Source organism: Rana temporaria, chromosome 4, assembly GCF_905171775.1.
Source record: "Rana temporaria chromosome 4, aRanTem1.1, whole genome shotgun sequence".
Taxonomy (NCBI): domain Eukaryota; kingdom Metazoa; phylum Chordata; class Amphibia; order Anura; family Ranidae; genus Rana; species Rana temporaria.
In genome coordinates, this window is record NC_053492.1 from 218,581,222 (window position 1) to 218,598,518 (window position 17,297).

General features: G+C 42.8%; 1 protein-coding gene across 11 annotated transcripts in view; it reads right to left on the bottom strand.

Moving 5' to 3' along the window:
- The window catches only part of DST (dystonin), a 690,084-nt gene that overhangs the window by 550,652 nt on the left and 122,135 nt on the right, over positions 1 to 17,297 (bottom strand). For 5 of the 11 annotated variants that reach the window (XM_040349876.1, XM_040349877.1, XM_040349875.1 and 2 more), the window contains exon 1: positions 13,950 to 14,102. The exons of the other annotated variants lie outside the window; for them this stretch is intronic. In XM_040349876.1, coding sequence (XP_040205810.1) covers positions 13,950 to 14,046 — 97 coding nt within the window. In that variant the 5' untranslated portion in view covers positions 14,047 to 14,102. Of the gene's footprint in view, positions 1 to 13,949; positions 14,103 to 17,297 lie in introns of those variants that run through there. 11 annotated transcript variants of the gene reach the window in all.

A 17,297-nucleotide genomic window follows, 5' to 3' on the forward strand; every position in this document is an offset into this window, starting at 1 on the left:
GCTGCTCAGTCAAGACACCTATGTCAGCAGTTATTTCACACCCTATATACTCTTATTACCACTGCTGTTCATCATGGCACCTCCTGCCCATGTGATATGACTCTGTATCAACTACTACTGTTAATACTACTGCTGCTTCTGCTGCTGCTGCCCAGTCAAGACACCTATGTCAGCAGTTATTTGACACTCTATATACTCCTATTCCTACTGCTGTTCATCATGGCACCTCCTGCCCATGTGATATGACTCTGTATCAACTACTACTGTTAATACTACTGCTGCTTCTGCTGCTGCTGCCCAGTCAAGACACCTATGTCAGCAGTTATTTGACACTCTATATACTCCTATTCCTACTGCTGTTCATCATGGCACCTCCTGCCCATGTGATATGACTCTGTATCAACTACTACTGCTAATACTACTACTGCTGCTGCTCAGTCAAGACACCTATGTCAGCAGTTATTTCACACCCTATATACTCTTATTACCACTGCTGTTCATCATGGCACCTCCTGCCCAAGTGATATGACTCTGTATCAACTACTACTGCTAATACTACTACTGCTGCTGCTCAGTCAAGACACCTATGTCAGCAGTTATTTCACACCCTATATACTCTTATTACCACTGCTGTTCATCATGGCACCTCCTGCCCAAGTGATATGACTCTGTATCAACTACTACTGCTAATACTACTACTGCTGCTGCTCAGTCAAGACACCTATGTCAGCAGTTATTTCACACCCTATATACTCTTATTACCACTGCTGTTCATCATGGCACCTCCTGCCCATGTGATATGACTCTGTATCAACTACTACTGTTAATACTACTGCTGCTTCTGCTGCTGCTGCCCAGTCAAGACACCTATGTCAGCAGTTATTTGACACTCTATATACTCCTATTCCTACTGCTGTTCATCATGGCACCTCCTGCCCATGTGATATGACTCTGTATCAACTACTACTGTTAATACTACTGCTGCTTCTGCTGCTGCTGCCCAGTCAAGACACCTATGTCAGCAGTTATTTGACACTCTATATACTCCTATTCCTACTGCTGTTCATCATGGCACCTCCTGCCCATGTGATATGACTCTGTATCAACTACTACTGTTAATACTACTGCTGCTTCTGCTGCTGCTGCCCAGTCAAGACACCTATGTCAGCAGTTATTTGACACTCTATATACTCCTATTCCTACTGCTGTTCATCATGGCACCTCCTGCCCATGTGATATGACTCTGTATCAACTACTACTGTTAATACTACTGCTGCTTCTGCTGCTGCTGCCCAGTCAAGACACCTATGTCAGCAGTTATTTGACACTCTATATACTCCTATTCCTACTGCTGTTCATCATGGCACCTCCTGCCCATGTGATATGACTCTGTATCAACTACTACTGTTAATACTACTGCTGCTTCTGCTGCTGCTGCCCAGTCAAGACACCTATGTCAGCAGTTATTTGACACTCTATATACTCCTATTCCTACTGCTGTTCATCATGGCACCTCCTGCCCATGTGATATGACTCTGTATCAACTACTACTGTTAATACTACTGCTGCTTCTGCTGCTGCTGCCCAGTCAAGACACCTATGTCAGCAGTTATTTGACACTCTATATACTCCTATTCCTACTGCTGTTCATCATGGCACCTCCTGCCCATGTGATATGACTCTGTATCAACTACTACTGTTAATACTACTGCTGCTTCTGCTGCTGCTGCCCAGTCAAGACACCTATGTCAGCAGTTATTTGACACTCTATATACTCCTATTCCTACTGCTGTTCATGATGGCACCTCCTGCCCAAGTGATATGACTCTGTATCAACTACTACTGCTAATACTACTACTGCTGCTGCTCAGTCAAGACACCTATGTCAGCAGTTATTTCACACCCTATATACTCTTATTACCACTGCTGTTCATCATGGCACCTCCTGCCCAAGTGATATGACTCTGTATCAACTACTACTGCTAATACTACTACTGCTGCTGCTCAGTCAAGACACCTATGTCAGCAGTTATTTCACACCCTATATACTCTTATTACCACTGCTGTTCATCATGGCACCTCCTGCCCATGTGATATGACTCTGTATCAACTACTACTGTTAATACTACTGCTGCTTCTGCTGCTGCTGCCCAGTCAAGACACCTATGTCAGCAGTTATTTGACACTCTATATACTCCTATTCCTACTGCTGTTCATCATGGCACCTCCTGCCCATGTGATATGACTCTGTATCAACTACTACTGTTAATACTACTGCTGCTTCTGCTGCTGCTGCCCAGTCAAGACACCTATGTCAGCAGTTATTTGACACTCTATATACTCCTATTCCTACTGCTGTTCATGATGGCACCTCCTGCCCAAGTGATATGACTCTGTATCAACTACTACTGCTAATACTACTACTGCTGCTGCTCAGTCAAGACACCTATGTCAGCAGTTATTTCACACCCTATATACTCTTATTACCACTGCTGTTCATCATGGCACCTCCTGCCCAAGTGATATGACTCTGTATCAACTACTACTGCTAATACTACTACTGCTGCTGCTCAGTCAAGACACCTATGTCAGCAGTTATTTCACACCCTATATACTCTTATTACCACTGCTGTTCATCATGGCACCTCCTGCCCAAGTGATATGACTCTGTATCAACTACTACTGCTAATACTACTACTGCTGCTTCTGCTGCTCAGTCAATACACCTATGTCACATTTTTAAGTTTATCAACATAAATTTCATATCGATGCGTTCACAAGGGCCGTGTATTTCAAACGGTGTAGTCGTTGTATCGATCGCATGTACGGTTGAGGATTTATTAAGCTTTGTTTGGAGGCTTAAATCATGTATTTGATCTGTGAATTAAAAGCGTTTGTAATGTTATTTCTTTCCATAAATAACTTTCCTGACCTCAGTGCAATATTCCTCCTCACTGACCTGGGGGGGAGGGGAAACCTCTTGAGGGGGGAGGGGCGACCAGGAAGTCAGCATACTCTATACTTTGCAGATAGAGAAAGAAGCTGTGTGTCCTAAAGATAGTGTAGTGGTTATGGTGAATGTCTTTGGCAAGGGGCTCAGCAATTAAGCTATTCAGCATTCCCACTCGCATTTTCCTCAGGAAATGCATTGTCTAGTTACATTATATTTTAATACTACTGCTGCTGCCTCCATGCTGAGTAAAGCTTCATGACCTCTCTGGCACAGCGGATCCACCAACAGCCTCCGCTACAAGCTACCAGACCGGATCTAAACAGCAAGTGTAACTATAACAATGAACCTTATGTTAAACCCTGTTTTGCGGCATTTATACTGCAACCATTGGGCTGTCTGCAAGAGCTCATCTGCATTCTCTCTCTCTTTCTTGCTCTCTCTCTCTCTCGGTATATATATATATATATATATATATATATATATATATATATTGTTGCTTTTGTTATGTTCATTTTTCAACAGTTTATTTTGTGTTCGTCGTGTCTGTGTCCGTGTGCTTTAGTTTGTCCTAGGTTTGTGTTAAATAAATTAATAGTATAAAATGTTGTTGCTTATTATGAAGTTAGATGTGTTGATGTTGATTTGTTCGATGTGAAGTTAGATGTGTTGAAAAACCTAAAAATCTATCTCAAAAAGAAATGAAACATTTCCAAAAAATAATATTTTTTATTATAAAAAAAAAATCAAAGTGATTGGCTCATGCGCTTTTGCAATTTTTCCAATTCACGCATTTCTCTCATTTGTTGCTCCTCCAGTTGCTTGTTTTGATTGGCTAAATAGCACATTTTCCTCTGGTTAGCAATAATTAATTCTTGCCTTTTCGTTATTGCTGCTTGTCTCTGCATAATCTCTTTTACAGCTGTTATGATATAAGAAAAAACAATTTGATTACAAAGACCGTTAACAAATACATAAAATATTTTTTTTGCTTATTAATCAATCATTATCATGTCTATACATTTGTTGTGTGTCTAACACATACAGGGAGTGCAGAATTATTAGGCAAATGAGTAATTGGACCACATCATGCTCTTTATGCATGTTGTCTCACTCCAAGCTGTATAGGCTCGAAAGCCTACTACCAATTAGGCATATTAGGTAATGTACATCTCTGTAATGAGAAGGTGTGTGGTCTAATGACATCAACACCCTATATAAGGTGTGCATAATTATTAGTCAACTTCCTTTCCTTTGGCAAAATGGTCTAAAAGAAGGACTTGAGAGACTCTGAAAAGTCCAAAATAGAGAGATATCTAGCAGAGGGATGCAGCACTCTTAAAATTGCAAATCTTCTGAAGCGTGATCATCGAAAAATCAAGCGTTTCATTCAAAATAGTCAACAGGGTCAAAAGAAGTGTGTGGAAAAAAAAAGGCGCAAAATAACTGACCATGAACTGAGAAAAGTCAAGCGTGCAGCTGCCAAGATGCCACTTGCCACCAGATTGGCCATATTTCAGAGCTGCAACATCACTGGGGTGCCCAAAAGCACAAGGTGTGCAATACCCAGAGACATGGCCAAGGTAAGAAAGGCTGAAAGACGACGACCACTGAACAAGACACACAAGCTGCAACGTCAAGACTGTGCCAATAAATATCTCAAGAAAGATTTTTCTAAGGTTTTATGGACTGCTGAAATGAGAGTGAGTCTTGATGGGCCAGATGGAAGAGCCCGTGGCTGGATTGGTAAAGTGCAGGGAGCTCCAGTCCGACTCAGACGCCAGCAAGGTGGTGGTGGAGTACTGGTTTGGGGTGGTATCATCAAAGATGAGCTTGTGGGGCCTTTTCGGATTGAGGATGGAGTCAAGCTGAACTCCCAGTCCTACTGCCAGATTATGGAAGAGACCTTCTTCAAGCAGTGGTACAGGAAAAAGTCACCATCCTTCAAGAAAAACATGATTTTCATGCAGGACAATGCTCCATCACACGTGTCAAAGTACTCCACAGCGTGGCTGGCAAGAAAGGGTATTAAATAAAAAAAAGTAATGACATGGCCTCCTTGTTCACCTGATCTGAACCCCATTGAGAACCTGTGGTCCATCATCAAATGTGGGATTTACAAGGAGGGAAAACAGTACAACTCTCTGAACAGTGTCTGGGAGGCTGTGGTTGCTGCTGCACGCAATGTTGATGGTGAACAGATCAAAACACTGACAGAATCCATGGATGTCAGGCTTTCGAGTGTCCTTGCAAATAAAGGTGGCTATATTGGTCACTGATTTGTTTTTGTTTTGTTTTTAAATGTCAGAAATGTGTATTTGTGAATGTTGAGATGTTATATTGGTTTCACTGTTACAAATAAATCATTGAAAAGGGTATCTATTTATTTTTTGGTTAAGTTGCCTAATAATTCTGCACAGTAATAGTAGTCACCTGCACACACAGATATCCCCCGAAAATAACTAACACTAAAAACAAACTAAAAACTACTTCCAAAAAAATTCAGCTTTGATATTAATGAGTTTTTGGGGTTCATTGAGAACATGGTTGTTGTTCAATAATAAAATGAATCCTCAAAAAATACAACTTGCCTAATAATTATGCACTACCTGTATACTTCTAGCATCAATACCATATTATGGTTCTACAATCTGACAGGTGCGCTTTATATGTTGTCCATTTTTATATCTACATTTTGTTGTTGAAATGTTATTAATCATTGTGCACATATTTACCTTCCTGAGCGAGGCTCACAGGAACGCTCTCTTCCTCCTGCTCTTCCGCTTGAGAAGTTGGGGTGGTGGGGGGGGGAATCTCCTCAGCTTGCTCCTCAACAGGAGCTGGGGTTGGGGAGTGGGAGGGCCCTGGCTGCTCCTCCTCATCCATGTCCTCCTCTGCCGCATCCTCCTCTGCCGCATCCTCCTCCTCCTCCTCATCGGCCTGGCGCCTTCTGCGCTTGGCGCGGACAACTGGCATTGGAGCTCCTATAATAACACAATGTTCATATATTATAAAAATGTTTTCTAATGACGTATGCAAATTCTGTGTACTGTGCTGTATTGTATATGAATACAAATTGATTTATATAGACAGTTAACCAATGGGACAATGTTATATTAAAGGGTCTTGTGGGCACTACAGGGGACTGAGCGTGAGCTGGGATGCAACCATGTTAAAATGAGCTGTTTTTGTCTCCTTTGTTTTGTTCAGACCATCTCATGTTAAAAAAAGGGCCTGATGGAGCACACGGGATTACTATAACAACCCCACTCCTAACACAGGAATTTAGTGGTAATCTATATATATAAAACTCAACGTGTGTGTGTGCATAAATGTATGTATGTATGTATGTATGTATGTATGTATGTTCCAGCATCACGTACAAACGGCTAAAGATATTTATATGAAACTTGGCACACAGGTTACTTATATGTCAGCCACAAACATAGGATAGGTGGTTTAAACCTTACCCACCCCCACTTGCCATGGTCGGGGTTTTTCTTTAAAGTCCCATGCAAAGCAATGGGAAAATTATGTTCCCACATAACTTCTGTGTTCCTGTCTGCTGCCCCATGTCTTTTTTCAACAGTACTATGAATACCTTGGCCGGTGGTGATATATGTTAGCACAACATGGCATCTTGGTTAACAACATCTGACCTTACATGAATTACATATGACCTTACATAACTGTCACCAAAGGAGCTGCGGTGGCTCCACGCGATTGCCACTGCACTGACAACTGATTCACCTCTGCAGCTAGGGGTTCGGATCCCGCTCTCGGCTACCTGTGAATTGAGTTTGGTGGTCTCAGCCCCGCCACTGGTGGGTGTGCTATGCGAGGTTGGGTTGGGAGGACCCCCTCACACCCGCCATTGCCAACCGGGGCATGGAGAAAGGTGGCAGATTGCCTCTGGGGGAGGCCTCCCAACTCCTGCAGGCCGGCTCCTCTCTCTTTCGAGTTCACGCACAAAATACACTTTTTTTAAAAAAAACATAACTGTCAACAATAACTTACCTGGATGATATTTAGCCCGAAGACGTCTGACATTACCCATTTGGCGCCTCTTGAGGTCAGACCACTTCTTAACAATGGCCTTGTGGTCATGTTGGCCGCCAAAGTCAGCGATTAGGGCGCTGACCACAGCCCTTTTCTGTGGCTGCCGCCGCAGGTCATCATATCCTGTTTCCAGGAACTTCTGCAAGATGAAGAACAAAGTATATTGTAATACTTCTGTTGACAGCCTTATGGATATATGACGTAAATGTATGCTATTCAACAATTGGAAGCATTCTCGCCTTATTAATCAATGACAGGGGTAACATGAAAGATTTTATATCCTGCCATTTCGGTCGCCACCTTTTTTGCATAAATATAGCAGCCATTATCATTTGCATAATTATGAATATATTATTAACAACACAGGATACACGTATAGGGGAGATATGCGTTGCTAACTCTTTTCCCTGTCAGGAGCCTAACGCCCCGGGGGGTCAGAGACGGGACCTTTTTCGGAGGACCACTGACGTATGTACCAGTCGCAGTTTTTTGTGATGTCACTCTTTAGGTGTGTGCACATTTTTCACTGCATCCGGGTGGAGTTTTTGGGTTGTGTTTTGCACGCCACAGGCTTTTCAACAGGAAAAATACAGCTGGAGGCAGAATGGTTGCAAAACACTACGTGTTTGTTACTTTACTCTGGGTTTCAAGACCAGTCCACCTCCAGCTGTTGCAAAACTACTACTCCCATCAGCCACGGTCTGTCAGTGCATGCTAAGAATTTTACTTTTGCTGCATTTAGGGTGCCACAGTTTAGAGACCCGTGCATAAAGGCCTGAAAAATGGGGGCCTGCAGAACTTACAATACTAGAAGTGCCAGCATTCCCAGGCATGCTGGAAGTTGTAGTTCTGCAACATCTAAAGGGCAATATGTATTCGAACGTCCTTGGGCCTTGAGGACACTGAAGTCAGGACGTTCGCATACGTCCTATGTCCAAAAAATTTTTAAATTCATTATGCTAAATAACAAGGAAAAGTGCCTAAATACACATTTGCCAACCAGGGTGTCTGCAGCTGTCCAGGCATGCTGGGACTTGTAGTTTTGTAAAAGCAGGAGACACATTTTTTGTGAAATACTAATATATGATCATATATACTAACTTTTAAACTAGACTAAAATGCTGGGCTGGGCTGGGACTTGTAGTTTTGTAAAAGCAGGAGACACATTTTTGGTTAAATACTAATATCTGATCATATATACTAACTTTTAAACTAGACTTAAATGCAGTTGAAGATGATGAAATAACAGTGGTCAAAATACTTACACAAATCAGCAACTTTTCCTCAGACTTAGTGAAATTGCTTCCAACCATGTTGCTGTGTGATTGCGCTGCGATCATAAGTTGGAAACTGGCAAGGCTCCAGGAAATGGTCGCGTGTTGTTCGCGTGTTGATTGCGCTGCTTGGACCGAGATGGGTCCATATGGCTTCGGCTGTATGGACCACAGTAACTCTTTTCCCTGTCAGGAGCCTAGGAGCCTAACGCCCCGGGGGGTCAGAGACGGGACCTTTTCGGAGGACCACTGACGTATGCAACCGTCGCAGTTTTTTGTGATGTCACTCTTTAGGTGTGTGCAAATTTTTCCTTGCACCGGGTGGAGTTTTTGGGTTGTGTTTTGCACGCCACAGGCTTTTCAACAGAAAATAACCAGCTGGAGGCAGAATGGTTGCAAAACACTACGGGTTTGTTACCTAACTCTGGGTTTCAAGACCAGTCCACCTCCAGCTGTTGCAAAACTACTACTCCCATCAGCCACGGTCTGTCAGTGCATGCTAAGAATTTTACTTTTGCTGCATCTAGGGTGCCACAGTTTAGAGAACCGTGCATAAAGGCCTGAAAAATGTGGGCCTGCAGAACTTACAATACTAGAAGTGCCAGCATTCCCAGGCATGCTGGAAGTTGTAGTTCTGCAACATCTAAAGGGCAATATGTATTCGAACGTCCTTGGGCCTTGAGGACACTGAAGTCAGGACGTTCGCATACGTCCTATGTCCAAAAAAATTTTAAATTCATTATGCTAAATAACAAGGAAAAGTGCCTAAATACACATTTGCCAACCAGGGTGTCTGCAGCTGTCCAGGCATGCTGGGACTTGTAGTTTTGTAAAAGCAGGAGACACATTTTTGGTTAAATACTAATATCTGATCATATATACTAACTTTTAAACTAGACTTAAATGCAGTTGAAGATGATGAAATAACAGTGGTCAAAATACTTACACAAATCAGCAACTTTTCCTCAGACTTTGAGAAATTGCTTCCCACCATGTTGCTGTAATATTGGGAAACTGGCAAGGCTCCAGGAAATGGTCGCGTGTTGTTCGCGCAATTGCGCATGCGCGATCGAAAAATCGCAATCGCAATATGTATTTTGGTTAAAATATCATACATATTCGATTTCAGAGTGCTGCTACAGCAGTTTTCGAAATATCTGCAATAAATTTCGCATTCGCATGTTGCGATATTTCGATAAAATATCAGGAATATTCTGAGCCAATCAGAGCGCTCCTCCAGCATATCTCGAAATTGCGCAATAAATATCGCATTCGCATGTTGCGATATTTCGATAAAATATCAGGAATATTCTGAGCCAATCAGAGCGCTCCTCCAGCATATCTCGAAATTGCGCAATAAATATCGCAATCGCATGTTGCGATATTTCGATAAAATATCACGAATATTCTGAGCCAATCAGAGCGCTCCTCCAGCATATCTCGAAATTGCGCAATAAATATCGCATTCGCATGTTGCGATATTTCGATAAAATATCACGAATATTCTGAGCCAATCAGAGCGCTCCTCCAGCATATCTCGAAATTGCGCAATAAATATCGCATTCGCATGTTGCGATATTTCGATAAAATATCACGAATATTCTAAGCCAATCAGAGCGCTCCTACCGCAGTTATTAAAAAATCGCAATTATTTTCGCATTCGCAATAGCGAAAAATCGCATTCAATTAATTTCGATAAAATATCACGAATATTCGAATTTAGCGAATATATCTCGAATATTCGAATATATATTCGAGATATATCGCGAAATCGAATATGGCATATTCTGCTCAACACTACTTACCAACAAGCGCTATTTGACTTTCTTGTGAGAACAAGAAGTCAGTTATATCTGGTGAGTATGTAGTGCTATCTGTGCTCACGGTGGATTTGAGCACGTCTTGTTTTTTTTTCAACACGTGGTGTTTCAAGAAATACACATCACTACAGCAGTTTGAAAGAAGACTTTTATAGGACTTTATTCTCAGTTTATATGTGCATTATATATTGGTGCAAGCCTGTTTTTTATTATTATTTATTATTCTGCCAGGTTGTAAGACTGGTCCCCGCAGTCTCTTCTCCCCGGCAGTCAGATTCCCTCTGATGTCATCAAGACCAATTCAAAGCCCATAATCCTGCATTGGCCGAGAGGACACCATTGGAGAGTCCACTGCTAAAGCGTAGGTAAGTAATAGTGCTTTTTGTGCCCCTCAGACATAAATGAACAACTAACCCTTACAGCAAGAGGGCAGCTGCAAGGGAGGATTGTTGTTCTCCCTGGAGATGAGCTCTAAATAAATAAATGCTTTTTATCACTATGCCAAATGCATTTCTCAATGAGCAATCAAATGATTTAAAAGAAACTGTACCAGGAAGTGATGTTTTTACATATGCTGACAACAAATCACATAAGATAAAAATGCTTTTATCTTCCTGGACTTTGGAAGTAGATCCGAGTTCATAAAACTACAGAAAATGTAGATGAATTCTTACCACTTAGTAAATATGAATTTAAAAAGTAATTCCATACAAAATGTACATTTTAGTTATAGGTGGATTCTGATGGGTTAAATCTGACTTTTTATATCACCGGTACTATAAACTTCTATAACCTTAATTACATTACCAAAACTGGACAGAAGAAAAAGGAGGTGCAGTTAGGCTTGCCATACATTATACAATTGTCTTGTTCAATTTCCTTTAGGTTTACCTTCAACTATGTAGTGCAAGGGCCTGCCTGGTTACAAACAAATTGAAAGTATTTAGGTTTGACCTCATATTATATCGTTTTGGTAAATCTAAAGTAAAATTGTACAAGAACATTGTATAATGTATGGCCAGCCTTAGCACTTGAATGTAAGCGCGTTTATGTGGTTTTGGAGATTTTTTGGAGTGTTTTCAAGGCTGAATATTTTTGTTTTAGCCAATGGAAAGCTAGTTACTAGAAGATAGAGATGGTTGTTTGGTCCATAATTATACAAAGAATACACAGTATGCTTGCATTGAAGTCTATTGGAGCCAAAAACGCACGATCATACCCCAAAGAAACTCCTGTACTTTTTCTGATTGATGAGCAACCGCACATCCCTCAGGTGTGAATGGACCAATAAAATAACATAGAAATCTGGTGTTGGAGCGTTTTAGGAAACATGCTTCAAATTGTTGAGATGCAGAAGGGAACTCATATTAAAGGAGTTGGGCGAGCCATACATCAGGGGTGTCAAACTCAATTTCATTGTGGGCCGCATCAGCATTATGATTGCCCTCAAAAGGGCCGGTTGTATCTGTAAGATTAGATGTCCAGGGCATCCCCTCCCCTTACATTAGATGTCAAGAGCCTCCCCACCATCAGAAGTTGAGTCCCCCACCATCACTTACATCACAGTGCACCCTTTTTCCTTATGCTGCTGCTGGGAAGAAGCTGGATGCATTGCTTGAAAGCAGAAAGTAAGGGTCTGAAGGAGGACCAGAGGAGGGCTGGAGCTCTCCTGCAGCTGTAGGAGAGGTGCGAGGGTCATATGAAATGGCCTGGAGGGCCGGATTCGGCCCGCGGGCCTTGTGTTTGACACCTGTGTCATACATGGTGCATAGTTCTTTCCTGAAATCAGACATGGCTGACAGGGGAATCAGCAATTGCCTTCTCCTGACGAGGAGGGGGAGCGGTCATGGAAAGTCGTCCCCGCTGGAAGAAGACAGTGATTATCACTAGCAGCTATAGCAGTCGCTTGCAATAATCGCAAGTGAATCCGGCAGGCTGGTTGTACCCAGTTTGATCGATCACTCAACTTGGTACATTCAGCCTGCTCATTAACGATCGAATCTCAGCCGGTTCCTGCTAAACCAGCCGAAATTCGCCGGCCTTATAGAAAAGCCCCATTACTAATTGTGAAAGAATGTAGCACTAGCCTTTAGCATGTGTTAATGTGTAGTCTTTTGATCAATGGTTATCACACGTGAGATGTTCTCATCCTGACTAGGCCTGCATATGGTATGATGAGCAATCCCCCTGCTTGACACTCTACTGAACAGATGAGAAACACAACATTACATTTATCATAAATAGTCTAATTGAAACAATGTTAAAAAGCAACACACACATGACATCTCACAGTTCTCACTGGATACAATTGGCAAGCTCCTAGCCAAAGCTGTAAAATCACTATATGATGACAGGCCGCAGTGTCCGAAGATTTACTATTGACATCTATTTCAGGCAAACAACAGAGGTTAAAGGGCACTCATCCAGTGTAAATCACATCTCCCCGCTGTAATCAGCCCTATGTACAGTATGTGCATCTTAAACATTTATAAGTGTTGGAATAGGGTGTGGTATTGTCTGAGACTTGGCACAACAACAATACGTTTAACAACACAGTGATTATTAAATGATTGTCATATGCAAACAATGGACCTGTATATTCTTACCAACTGATTGACTGTTATAAAATAAAACATAACACTTTCTTTTATTTCACCCAATAAAATAACGAGCCCTTTCTTCATTTAAACATTGCCAAGAACAACTGTTCTGTGCAAGTGGATCAGAGCGTCTAATCCTCCTAACATGACGGCACAGTCCACACACACCCAACAATAAAGGGCAGGGTCTGTACTGAGCTGCAATCAGATTAGCCGTATCTTCACATAAAGACAATTCGCTTCTGGTCACTCCTGCTGCCCGCTCTTATACTATAATACCATTATAGTCCCATTCACTCAAATGGACCATAATGGATATTACCTGTTAGCATGCTGGAGACACTCCCTGTGATCAGTGTATGGTGTCACTAAAGTGGGCCATCAGGGTGACAGTGGCATCATAATGTCACAAAGAAAGATGCACAGAACTAGAGACTCTATAATATAGATCTGTACTGACCAATACAAAGCCAATACATAACAATATCACAAAGAAAGATGCACATACCAATAGACTCTATGCCATAGATCTGTACTAACCAATACAAACCCAATACATAACAATGTCACAAAGATAGCTGCACATACCTATAGACCATGTGTGTCACAGATCTGTACTGACCAATATAAATCCAATACATAACAATGTCACAAAGAAAGCACAACATACCAATAGACTCTATAATATAGATCTGTACTGACCAATACAAACCCAATACATAACAATGTCACAAAGAAAGCTGCACATACCTATAGATCATGTGTGTCACAGATCTGTCCTGACCAATATAAATCTGTTACATAACAATGTCACAAAGAAAGCTGCACATACCTATAGACTGTAAAGGAGCAGGCAGAATCTGGAGCAGCTGTTCATGGTAACCAATCAGCTTCTACCTTCCGCTTGTTCCGTTAAGCATTGCAATTGAAAGCTAGAAGCTGATTGGTTGCCATGCAGATTCTGTTGTAGATCAATGAGAAGTTTAGGATGGTGTGATGTGCTATGGAGTGATGCACAGTGGTATGTGTATATAGGTGAAGTTATATTAGCCCCTGTGCTCCTGTAATGTATGCCACCCATGTATGTAGATGATGATGTGCCCATGAAGGAAGGCTGTACGCTGCTCCCTGCCTTATCTGCAGTAACTGACACTCGCTGGCTGCCTTGTGTGCGGCTATTTTAGGTGAGTGCCCTTCTCCCAGCTCTGATCCTCTAGCCGGGCTCGGTGCCCTGTGTGCCCAGTACCTTTATATCTCTCCAGCACGTCTTCATAGGCCTGCAAATACTCCTGCTCGTCCGTGCGGCGCTGCGATGACGCCGAGCTGGCCATGTAATAAGCCATGCCGCCCTGATCACTGTCCACACAGCCGGGGCTCCGGTCAGCAGCCTGGGGAGAGCAGCGACCAGCCGGGATGTGAAGAAGGGGAGGGGCAGCTGTCAGTGTGACACGCCCCGTCTGCCTCGGATCCTCCTCCCCGCCCCCTGTCACTGGCCGACCACCAGCGTCCCAGCTGTCACAGGACGTCTCCGAGAGCCGGGGGTCGTACTGACAACACGGGCTGCGCATGGACTGGGCGGTGTCCGCGATCATTACACAGCTCTTCTCACAACCCCCCTCGTCCTGGAAGCAGAGTAGTACCGCCCCGAGCTATAAAAGATGCGAGATGGGAAGAGCGCTTTCACTACTGACTGCTACTGGAAGCATCTTCTCTGCTCCTTTCCCCCTGGGGGGCTGACATCAGGCTGCAGCTTCCTCCATACACAGCCAGTCATTGATCACCACTAATCACATCACTACAATGGTGACTCATACCTCATCACTGTCATACACAAACACAGACCACCCAAATCAGTCCTCATTGTTCTGGCTCACATCTTATTACTGCTATGTCTCATCAGGGGACTGGTCTATGTTCTAATAACATGGGAGCAACCGATCTTACCTACACAAAGGCAGCCCATACATTCACCACTTTTTTATTTATTATTCAATCAGCAGGTTGAATGGAAAAAAAATGATGTGACTTCCCCATCCACACAATCTATTGGTATTGTATTGTGACCGTGGGGAGCCTTCTCCGCTGTCACAACACAACGATCAGTGTTACCAGCTATAGCTGACAACACTGATCACTTAGGAAAAGAGCAACAGGTTATTTGTACATAACACTTCATACACACCACTAGTTTTTTGCTGGGTTAAAACAAAAAAGCTCAGATCAGAGCCACTGTACCAACAATTTGATGTTAGTACAGCAATTCCCCCTGCTGTTCTATTGTGTTCTGACAGACGGATGCCCGCGCCACCCCAGAACATGCTGCTCAGCGCGCTTATAGGGAGCCGGTCTGCCACTGGTTTTCCAGCATGTTTGTCTGACAGATTCTGGCTTCTATCGGACCAGCTGCTATACACAGGAGCCAAATGTCTGCTAGTTTTTATTGAACTGCCCGATGTCACTTAGCATTCGGCCTATGTGTACTAAATCCAGGAGCCTGCATTCACTATATCGGGTCTCCCACACTACACTGAACATGGAAATGCATATATTTTAGTAAATATAAACTGCAAAATGGATTTCTCATCAGAAGTATATAGCAGTCTTGTGACTTCTATCAGTGTCTGGTTAAAGCTTGTAAAAGGAGTTGTCATGCAAGCGGAGCAGGTAGGGCGGGCTGTGTGGGAGGACCCCCTCACACACCCACCATTGCCCCCCGGGGCATGGAGAAAGATGGCAGATTGCCTCTGGGGGAGGCCTGCCTACTCCCAACTCCTGCAGTCCGGCTCCTCTCTCGAGTACACGCACAAAATACACTTATAAAAAAAAAAAGGAGTTGTCATTCTACTCTGACTGTCCTGTGAGGCTGCAGGACCCCGGACCCTCTGTCTGGGCAGTGCTGATTGGCCCTGTGCTGATCACATGCACCCTCCCAAGAAAGAAAAAAAAACTCTCTAGCAATGCACTACAAACTGAGCATGTGCAGCGTGCCCCCAAAGGCTCTGTCTTATCAGGAGATGGATTGGGGACAGTGGAAGAAGGGGAGAATCACAAAAGACAGGATCAAACAGCCTTTTTACACAATGTGGAGGAATAACCCCTTAGGTTCCACAGTGAGTATAACAAGCATGCTTTACTGCAAATTCAGACTGATTTTTTTTGGCTTCTCTACCAACCTGTCTGCAGGGAAACATCAGCAGGATGAGTTTCTAGTCCTCTGCTGCTGGTCACATGTTCAAAATATAAAAAATAGGCTTTGGATTACAGAATAAAAATAAATCATAACAATAAACTTGTCATACAAATAAATATTTGAAATCAAAGCTTTATTATTATTGGAAATAACATGGTGTGGGTGGATTTCTTCTAGTCATGTCCCTCCAGCCTGTGTCTTAGAATAAGAGGGAGGTGAAGCCTCCATCTATAAAGATGTAATATCCAGCCCCATTGTGTTTAGCTGGTTAGTGGGCATGGAGGAAAAGGGAGGGAGTGAGTTGTCATTTACCAATGTGTATACACCCACATGTGTGACTCTATAGTCATATGGGCTGCTCAGATGTGATAGGGAGGAAATGCTCAGCATACAAACTCACTGAAAACTGAGCATGTGCAGAGCTGCCACTACAGCTGCAATATCCCTAGCTAAATTGGGAACATGGACAGAAGGGGGAAATAGAGAGCAGCACGATTAACCAGTTTTTTTGCAGAATATAAAAAACAAATCCCATAGTGACTGAGTGAGTATGAACAGCGTGTGATACACCACTTTATAATGTGGGTTTAGTGGATTTGCCACAGCAAGTGGATTTGCCTTTTGCAAATAACCCCCTTTAAGTCTGACCATACACAATACAATCGGATTGTACAATCTCCTCTAGATCTACAATCAGCTATGTAGTGCAAGAGCCTGTCTGGTTTGATACTAATTAATTGGCTGTTCGGGTTTGTCCTCATATTACACAGTTTTGGTAAGGTTAGCCATAGATGGATTCAAATCCAGCCAGTAGGGACTAGTTACATTTCGATCCATCTATGGCTGTTTTTGTTTGTGATCTAATCTAATGATCAACTTCTCACAAACTGGCTTGTTGGAAAATTTGTGTTTGATCAGCGCTGCAGCCTATTGGACGCAGTGATCATTTGTGTATTCTGACAGCAGGGGAGTCCTCGCTGTCAGAATACAATAACACAGCACGGGGGATTCAGTCCACTGGCCAATAAAAAAAAATGGAGCCACGTATGGCCAACTTTAAGTGATTGTAAAGCCTTTTTTTTTGTTAAAAATAGCATTGTCATTACAGCAGGGGTATACAGATAAATACGGAATTCAGGAGACAACAGTACAGCCAGCAGAGAAAAGCAGATGTCTTTTTAAAAGTGGTTCTAAAGCCTGGACATTTCTGACCCTAAGGCTCCATTCACATCTATGCGACAACGGCGTACGGCGTACGCGGCGTATTTTGCCGCGAGTGTGAAACTTTTTTTTTTTGACAAAGCATTCACATTGCTGTCAATGGGCGAACGCCAATGTCGCCTGAAAAAAAGGGTCCGGGACTTTTTTTCAGACGACAGGCGTTCGGCGTCTATGAGATGTGAA